The 10,153-nt window shown below is 40.8% G+C and overlaps 1 protein-coding gene across 1 annotated transcript; it reads right to left on the bottom strand.

Moving 5' to 3' along the window:
- Nucleotides 1–2,419: 2,419 nt before the first annotated feature.
- Nucleotides 2,420–9,822, bottom strand: LOC133526874 (coatomer subunit epsilon). Its single transcript, XM_061863704.1, has 7 exons — nucleotides 9,675–9,822; nucleotides 9,216–9,407; nucleotides 7,369–7,460; nucleotides 5,555–5,720; nucleotides 4,457–4,568; nucleotides 3,575–3,690; nucleotides 2,420–2,641 (listed from the first exon to the last, which is right to left on the bottom strand). Exons 1-7 carry the CDS (start codon nucleotides 9,774–9,776, stop codon nucleotides 2,513–2,515), a joined length of 909 nt encoding a protein of 302 aa, XP_061719688.1. The 5' UTR covers nucleotides 9,777–9,822; the 3' UTR covers nucleotides 2,420–2,512.
- Between the last annotated feature and the right edge of the window lie 331 nt (nucleotides 9,823–10,153).

Genomic DNA, 10,153 nt, shown 5'->3' with positions numbered 1-10,153 from the left:
GCACGAATCGAAAAAGGTATTTAAATCAAAGCTTAAATACTGCCAAGAGCACGAACAAGATATTAAAATGGACATCTTAGCTAAAAACCATACGAATAGAGATTTTAACAAATTTTGGAAAAACACTAACAAATTTAACATTAAGTCGAGTCTTCCGGTGAGCGTGGCTGGCATGCACGAATTGAGCGGTATTGCTAACGCTTTTAAAGACCATTTTACTGTTACTTCACCGCTACCCCAGTCAACAGAGACGCTCGAGACGGAGGACCAAGTGGTAACTCCCAGTATAAGATTCTCAGCGAAGCAAGTGGCTTCTAAGATTAAATACATGGTTAGAGGGAAATCTCCAGGCCACGATGGCCTCAGTGTCGAGCATCTCAAGTACGCTGGAAGTCACCTGCCTAGAGTTCTATCTCTTTTCTTTAACATGTGTATTAGCCATAGTTACTTGCCGGAAGATTTAATGCATACTATTGTAGTTCCTATTGTAAAGAATAGAACGGGAGACGCTTCTGACATATCCAATTACAGGCCTATATCGCTTGCCACGATTGTGGCTAAGGTACTGGGTGGTTTGCTTGACGACGTGCTGGGAAACCATTTGAACATTCATGATGCTCAGTTTGGCTTTAGGCCGGGCTTATCTACTGAAAGCGCAGTGTTGTGTCTCAAGCAGACTGTCCATTACTACACCACTCGTAAGACGCCAGTCTTCGCCTGCTTCTTGGATCTGTCAAAAGCTTTTGACATGGTGGCATATGACAAGCTATGGCATAAGTTACGCGAACGTACCAGCGTACCTCGTGAGGTCACAGCTTTATTTAAATATTGGTACGGCCACCAGTCGAATACTGTAAAATGGGCCGGCGTGCACTCTGACGTGTATAGGATGAACTGCGGGGTTAGGCAAGGGGGGTTGAGCTCACCTAAGCTGTTCAATCTATACATGAACGAGCTAATCGAGGAGCTCAGCAGTACCTATGTCGGATGTCACGTAGACGGGGTGTGTGTTAATAACCTCAGCTACGCGGATGATATGGTGCTGCTGAGCCCCTCGGTTGGTGCACTGCAGAGATTGGTGAAGACATGTGAATCATATGCAGTTGCCCATGGGTTGAGGTACAATACCTCGAAAAGCGAGGTAATGCAATTTAAAGCCGGACCAAAATCATACAAAATGACACCTGTTACCCTTTGTGGTACCGCTTTAAAAGTTGTACAGAAGTTTAAGTACCTTGGCCACTGGGTAACAGAAAACATGTCAGATAATGATGACATGGAGAGGGAGCGCAGGGCGTTGTGTGTTCGTAGTAACATGCTGGCCCGCAGATTTGCTCGTTGTAGTACTGAAGTGAAGTTAACGCTTTTTAAAGCATACTGCCAAACATTCTACACGTGCAATCTGTGGGTCAATTTCACGCAGCGGGCATACAACGCACTGCGCGTGCAATACAATAACGCGTTTAGAGTGCTGTTTGGGCTGCCGCGTTACTGCAGTGCGTCAACTATGTTTGCTGAGGCGCACACTGATAGTTTTGACGCAATAGTTAGAAAGCGGTGTGCGTCATTACTAAACCGTCTTCGCAGTAGCCCAAACAGTATTCTAAGCGTGCTGGCGCAGCGCTGGGACTCGCCTTTGTTCGCGCGCTGGGTACGGCTGCACGCGCCGCCGCTCGCCGCACCGCGCCGCTTTTAATTAATGTTTATTATTATTTTTATTTTTGTTTGTTGTTATAGGTGTCACTAACATAGATTTATAAGTTTTACTGTGCTATGTACTAACACTAATATGGATTGTATTATTCGAATTAAAATATTGAATTGAATTGAATAACTCAAGGTATGTTATAGGCGTTCCAAAATTGTAGCTCTTACCTTGTGACAAATTGTACAAGTTGCCTTTAGTAGCTCCTGGGCAAGTGAGAGAGCACTTGCTAACGAGCTCACCGAAAGAGACAAGCTCATGTTTAACGAGTATAACAAAGATAAATGCGAACATTAACCAACCATAACAGACTTCTTTCTAGGTATAGAAATAAATTCGGAAGTATGTTTGTGCTCCTTTTGTGTATGAGTATAACCTATGTATAGGTATATATCATTGCGTGTCTTATGTCTGCAACGCCAGAGCAGCCAGAGTAACAGCAACATAATAACCGTCATAATTTTCCAGAATGTTGACATTAACAATGACGCTGCCACATTGTGTCGCTTCAGACTCAACTTAGGCGGACACTATTTATCACATAATTTGATAATAGGTTAAAGACATGCTTTGCCCATAAAAATAGGCCTTGACTTCATAATCTTTGTCTCAACTATTTACTTACGGCTAGCATGTCTTACTGGTCTTTTTCTTTTACATTTTTGTCTGGATGTTTTAGTCCCTCGACAACGTCAAATTCTCAAATAAAAGCCATTTTAATTAGTAAATAATTATATAATCTATGAATAAACAAGAATACAGTTGCACTCGATATTTTACTTTGTGCCTATATCAATAAGGTATTATTTAGCTCGCCACAGACGGCTGGTACTGGGCGGCCAGACGACGGAACTCGTTGGTCTTCGCGTTGTAGTCCTTCGTGAACGGGTGGTCGGGGTGGCTGTCCAGCAGCTGGGCTATGTAGCGGGAGGCCACCTGCAAAGTTATGGTGTCTTAGTTAGTTTTTAAAGTACCCATGTAACACTTACAACGATTAGAGGTAAATTATAAACTTTGAGAAGTTTTCTCGAAACTACTAGGTCTACAAAGACAATTCTAATCTCGTACTGTAGCAAATTTAGTCCACTTTAAAAATGCCCCGAGAAGGTAATATCAAAAACTAGTCCTTCAGACTTATAATATCCCAAATCTAAAAAAACGCCGACATTTTCGCAGATTTTCCGTTTTTTAACAATGTTGCATTCGGCGCATGAGGTTACAAACTTGAAGCCAATATCATAAAGAAGTCTGCAAAAAATCAGAACTACCGGATTTGACGCAAACGAACTTACAAAAGGCAACAAAGTTACTGGGTTATGAATGTTATGATATTATTCGTAAGTAATGTTTAAAAAAGTCATCATAAGTTGATCGTCAACTTGTCTTCGTTCAACAAAGCAAGTAAGGTCATAACTTTGCCACTAAACGCAAGTAGGACATGTATAAACAAGCCGTGGTATGAAGCCAGTTATACTTATCCCGCAGCCTCACTTATCCGTATTGACCCTAAACAATTTCTTAACATTTAGCAAGTAACATTCGAAAATCCGTAGCATACCACCGTACCGGTACCACCTTGGGCAGAACAAGTGTTACCTCGGGCTGAACAAGTGTTACCTCGGGCTGAATAAGTGTTACCTCGGGCTGAACAAGTGTTACCTCAGGCTGAACAAATGTTACCTCGGGCTGAACAAGTGTTACCTCTGGCTGAACAAGTGTTACCCCGGGCTAAACAAGTGTTACCTTGGGCTGAACAAGTGTTACCTCGGGCTGAACAAGTGTTACCTCGGGCTGAACAAATGTTACCTCGGGCTGAACAAGTGTTAACTCTGGCTGAACAAGTGTTACCTCGGGCTGAACAAGTGTTACCTCGGGCGGCTTGGGCGTGTGGCGCGCCGCCACGGCCAGCCCCAGCAGCAGGTCGGGCTGCTGCGGCGCGCGCGCCACCGCCTCGCTCAGCATCTGCTCTGCCTCCTCCCACATGCCTGCAACAATATTCACACAGTTATGACACAGGGATATCTACAGTCATAATGCCCGATTCACCGTCAGACCAGCACTGAAATGCCACTGGAGTAATGTGAACTGGCTCTGGAATACACTCATTCCTGTGAGCATTCTAACGCAGTGACTGGATTGCCGGTTTGCTTCGTGATTTCAGCTCACGCAATCCATGTTGTCGCTTCAACAACTCTCAAATTACTGGAATTAATGTAAACAATATTTTTATTTGAACTTTATTGCACAAAAGAAAAACCTAATGTACAAAAGGCGAACTTAATGCCATGAGGCATTCTCTACTAGTCAACCTTAATTCTTATACAATATGATTCAGTTCAACACTGGTTTCGATCACTGGACTCGAATGCTACTAGAATCGATCTGAACCGGACATAACGCTAAATAAGTAAAAGAATCGAAAGAATCGTTAGAAAAAGAAGTAAAAAAAAAACGGCCAAGAGCATGTCGGACCATGTTCAGTGTTGTACACGGGTACACGTCCGTCGAAATAGACTATATTCAAAAACTCGAAAGCGGCTGACCCAATCAGGTTCGCTATATATTTATTTTTTACTTCAATGTTTTTACAAAGCTGTAATTCCACATTTTTGTTTATTATTTTTTTATTTTTTGGACCCATGGTTCAAATGGATACCAGTACAATTTGACACTGGATTAACGGTTTAACCCCTTAACCCCGAGTTAGTGGGATGGTGCAAGTGGGCCCTGGAAGCCAGAATGAGACATTACCCCGGGAAGCAGCCGCGGCGGCGCCCACGGCGGCCGGCCCCGCGCCCAGCGCGCCGAGCCGCTCCGACAGCTCCATCACGCTGTAGTGCGCGTCCTGCACTCCTGGTCCACCCTGGAAGGCACCATCATTATATGAAGCATATTCGGGTCACTTTGCAATTCGATAACCCTTTTTTCTTTTGCGAAAATAAAACATTTGATATATTGTGTCAATATTTTGTAATAACAAGAAGTTTAATATTAATTACGATACGAAGCCATTAGCCGGGTCCACAGAGCGAGCATACGCGCGAGGCAATTTCCTCACGCACAAACCGGCCAGTGTAGACGTGTCTCGGCCGAGGCGGCGCGCTCGGGCGAGGAAAACGCACGCGCCACCTCGGCCGAGGTACGTCTACCCTGGCCGGTTTGTGCGTGAGGAAATTGCCTCGCCCGTACGTGCTCGCTCGCTCGCTCTGTGTGGACCCGCCTGTTAACGTCGTAAATTCTAGTTCTTCCCAAAAAGGATTCTCCATAACAACCACCATATATAGGAAACATAAACAACCACCAGATTAATTACTCAAAAGAGACAGGTACACATAGATCTAAATATTGTTTAATAAATAAATAATAGTACATTACGATACAAGTGCGAAAAATATGAAATAGGAAACGAGTGGCGATAAATTAAAACACGACCGAAGGGAGTGTTTTAAATTGACACGAGTTGCGAATTATCTATTCGCACATGTATCGTACAACGTTTTACAGTACAAATGGCCCTTTAAATATTGGACACAGTAACGTAATTTGCTATTTTCGCACTAGTGCGGTAAAGTAGCACCATATGTACTGTAAATATATTATACGACATTCATATACAAAATGACTAAACCCCATAGTAACCTCAAGAAGTGGGTACTCAGACAAAAATATACAAATTTTGTACATAATATTCAAATACATAGAAAATACCCATGACTCAGGAACAAAGATCCGTGTTCAACATACAAATAAATGCCTTTACTGGGATTTGAACCCAGGACCATCGGCTTCGTAAGCAGAATAACTCTGACCTATCAAGACTAGTTGTTAAAATGAATACAAAAAATTTACCTGTGACAGATTAAGCCAAGCCTGCGCCAACTGGACCAGCGTGCTATCGTCGTCCACGGCTTGTATAGTGGCGAGGTGCTTCTTGCCGAGGTCCTGTCTGTTCATGGCCAGCAGACACTGAAGTGTGAAGGCGCGTAGTTCGATGGCTTCAGCTCCATGGAGAATCCTTTAATCAATTTTAATTTCAAATTATTTTCTTAATTTTAGTTCGTCTGCCAAGATCTTAACCAAAATGTCTCCAATTTGGGTTGGTTATTTAGTTTGTGGTAATACAATTCATCACTGAGAATCAGGAATTAAAAAATATGCTTAGTGAACACAAATAGGATTATGTGCTCTCATAACTGAACAGAACAAATTTTGAATATTTATATTCATATTCCTTTATTGATAAAATTACAAATTGTACATGTCAAAAGGAATATTATGTCAACAATAAGTTGTACCTATCTTATTCCTGTGTTATGATGACATTATTTATGAAAATATTGTAACTAAAAGGTCATGTCTTTAAAGTGTGGTTTTATGTCCCCAGTTTTTTAAACTAGGTACTACTACTACTTTATAAAACAAAATGAGTATATGCTACACGTTAAGATACTTTGGAGAAAGTTTGCAAACTAAAGAACTTTCAAAAATATATTTGGTATTTCAAACTTTGTCCAGACTCCAGTTTTGCCGTGCTTATCGCAAATGCTGTAATCACATTAGATAAGTCATGCTTTAATTTATGTTTCTTTTTTTTTCATGCAAGTACTACTTTTGCGATAAGCAGGGCGGCGTTTTCAAATCACCATTTACAATGAAAACGCCAATAACTTCTTTTAGCCTAATTTTGTGTCCCACTGCTGGGCCTCTGCCTCCCCTCGCTTCTTCCACTGAACCCTGTCATTTGTACATTCCCGCCAATTCGGATAAAATGCGTCCAAGTGGTCCCACCATCTCCTTTTCCTGCCTATGGGGGCTTTGCAGTCTACCTTATCTATTTTTTTAACACGCTTTTATTAGGTCGACCTGTATGTAACTATGTAATGGAATCTAAGGTAACTAATTTAACCATCTTCCAAGGATCGTAGCGTCATGAACTCATGAAAATTGGCATGTATGGCAGGTATGTAGTTCTGATGACAATACAATAATATGGTACTGTCGAACTGATCTGATGATGGAGCCGGAAGATATGAACTGGAACTTCATGATGGAACATCGTATCATAGCTGTGTTTGGATTTGTTAGAAAAGTCTTGTAATGAACTTTGACCACGATTAGGTTTCAAGGTCTGATGATGAAGCCGGAAGATAGGCACTGGCATTCCATGATGGGATATCGTATCATAGTCGTGTTTGCACTTGTGAGAAAGATCACGAAATGGTTTTTACGTGCATTTATGAAAGCGTGTTTTTCTAGTGTTTTTTAAACTATTAATTTATTCATAATATGGCAAGACTTTCAATTGGTTTCATTATAAATTGAAATAGATATCATACACTAAAGAAAATGTGACCAAGTCACTGGTGAAGACACTGGTGGCCAGGAATCGAACCCGCGTCTTCAGCTTACGCGGTTAACATCCTGAACACTAGATGGCAACCCCAACCCGTTCCAAATTCTCTGGTGTATGCTATCTTTTAAAGGCTAGGTGCCATTGACAACTCTAAGGGATGAGCAGTATGTGCTTGCACCTCCTATTATACAAATTTACGGAATTGATTTAATTAGTTTTGTCAATTAGTTTGTTTGTTGAACAATTTGTACAAACAAGTACTCATAAAGAATTTAAGATTATTGTTTTAGAATACTAATGGAAAACTTACTTAAGAGCAGCCTCATAGTTTTCCTCATGGTAGTAAATGGTGGCTGCTACGATCAGGAACACTTCATTCACAAGCTCTGTTCCCTTCTGCACCTGGAAGAACATAGAAATTGCAATTTAATGTGAAATATGTCACAGCTGGACAAAAAAAGTCGCGAACGTATTGCGAACCAGCTAATATTTGCCAACGTCATGGAGTAGATGGCGCTAGTAGTCACGTTCAAGTTAAGTAACCGCTTCTAGGTTATTGGGATTTTTTGAGGGAAGTTGAGAGGGTAGATGAGAACGACAGTAGGAAAAAGGAGGTTGTGTGCGAACAAATCGACGCGGCAGTGATATTTGCTTTTAGATCAAGTCAAGAACGTTCTTATGGTGTTATTAGAATAATGATGTGTCTCTGGTATATTGTGACCAACTTTATCAGTACTCAGAGTGAACAGTGATCCAGTGAGGCTAATATGAACTTAAGGTAAACTTTGTGTGAGGAATGGGGTCGCTATAAGGGGAGGTTTGGAGGCGACTATTAAGCTCAAGAAACCAGGTGGATAATCATGTGATACTCATGTTATATGTAGGTAATAAAGTCAGACACCAGCACAACTCATATCGTCATCTCACTAACATCCAGGCCTCGTATAGGTATGTAGTACATTTATATATCGCTTTCCAGTATCCGTAAAAGCATTAGCTCATTCGATAGGTTAATAAGTATGGTGAGCTTGACGACAAAAAAGTTCTTAGACAGTTCAAAGCAACTTTTTTTTATGGAGGATAGGCAGGCATTTAACATTTAGTAGACATATTTACTCTTAAGGTGCGACCAGACCGCAGCTTAAAAAACGGTCACGATACGGAATCGCAGTGACGCATCGTATGCATACCGTTTTTGACGCATGCTCCCCATTGACGCATGCTCCCCACACCGCTGCTTAAAAAACGGTGACGGTACGGAATCGCAGTGACGTGCTTCACGCGAATCTTTTTTGTTCGCAAAACAGTTGCGTCTTTTACATCACTGGTGTGGTGTCTGCCATAAGATCTCCGTGTGATATTTTTTGCGATTTTTACGCAGATCAATTTACGGTGCGTCAGGGTATTTTAAGCAGCGGTGTGGGGAGCATGCGTCAAAAACGGTACGCATACGACGCGTCACTGCGATTCCGTATCGTGACCGTTTTTTAAGCTGTGGTCTGGTCGCACCTTTATTTAAACATAGGTAATTGAATAGTTATTTGTTCTACAAGGGAGCAAAGTTGTTGTTTAACTGCTTATGCTAATATTAATAACTGTGCAAGAGAAAAATTTCAAAATTGAACCTCAAGTATAGCAAGTGGTTCGAGAAGTCGAATCTTGAGCATTGCGAGGGTTTCACCACACCAACGCAAGGAAAATACTAACTATGAAATACCAAAAAACTCAAAGCAAATCAAATCCAAATTAATATAATAAAAAAATTATCTGTCTAAATCATCATTCAAAAGTCATTTTTATCAGCAAACATCTGGATAAAGTGCAACTTAGTTTTTGAACAACCAAGAGGGCCTTTACCAGTTATCCCTACAAAAAAACCTTAACTAAACTCGACTAACTTTTTCAGCTCATTCCAAATAGAATCTTGGCGTCCGAAACGAGAGTATGCCACCTGTCCCGATCCTGCGCAACTTCTTGCCAACCAAAACCTAATAACTTGTACTAACTTCTCGAGTAAATTTAACTTTAAGTCCCATGGATGCAATATCACATAGAATTTTAAAAAAGTCAAATGCTCCTGGGGCTATTTTTGATGTAGTTTATTATTGAAACTGAAGGGATTGATATTAACACCCAAATACAAATAATGGTACTTACTCTAGCATCAATATCTGCCACAACAGCCAATTTATTAGCACCCGGCGACAGATAATCCACCAAGCTCTTCAACGGCAAAAGCATAGGGTCCGCAGACTTCAGCTCTTGCAGCACTATCCTGTAGTTGCCTTGCGCGATGTACGAGCGGTAAAGGAAGGCATCTCTCTGCAGAGCTATTAGAGGCGTAGATGGCTGTAAAGGATGGTAAAACAATGTGTAAACCGTAATAGATTATTATTATTTTTAAGCCAGGATAAGCATGTATAAGCATCAAAAACAGTAAATTAGGAAGAAAATTACTTGCATGGACTGAATAGGGACTTATAATACGAAAATATAATGTAATTTCAACTAAATTAAGGAAACCATAGGGTACAAAACAGTGCAAGATTGTCCATTGAAATTGAGGCCTGAAATGGTGGTTTTCCCACTAAATGCAAATGTATTTGGGTTACTTACGGATACATTTTGTGCCTCATTGATGGCTTGTTGGTAGTTTCCAACATAAAATGCACTTTTAACATCGAATAATTCATCGACATCATCTTGCTGACGTGCCATTTTGACAACGAATGAGTTTAAATTGCCATATACATTTGTATATGGCAACTTAAACTAATTCGCAAATCATTTGATTTGCAACTCTGACGTATGTTTACTATGTTTTCTGTGCGTATCATGGACATTATAAACTGACGGTACCTACTACCTAGTTAGATTACAACCTAACCTAACCTAACCTACGTTAGATTATAAACACACCCAATTTGTCACTAGAAGAAGGCGCGTAATTCAATTTTTTTATGGGCGATCAACCCTTCGCATCGCGCCTACATTTATTAAATATGCCGCCTTTTTTGGCTGACAAAGTCGCTGTGCAAGAATATACTACAACATTATGGAATGTGTATTTAAGAGGAGAGAAATCTCTTATGATA

Source organism: Cydia pomonella, chromosome 17 (assembly GCF_033807575.1).
Source record: "Cydia pomonella isolate Wapato2018A chromosome 17, ilCydPomo1, whole genome shotgun sequence".
Lineage (NCBI taxonomy): Eukaryota > Metazoa > Arthropoda > Insecta > Lepidoptera > Tortricidae > Cydia > Cydia pomonella.
This window is presented reverse-complemented; position numbering and strand designations above follow the sequence as displayed.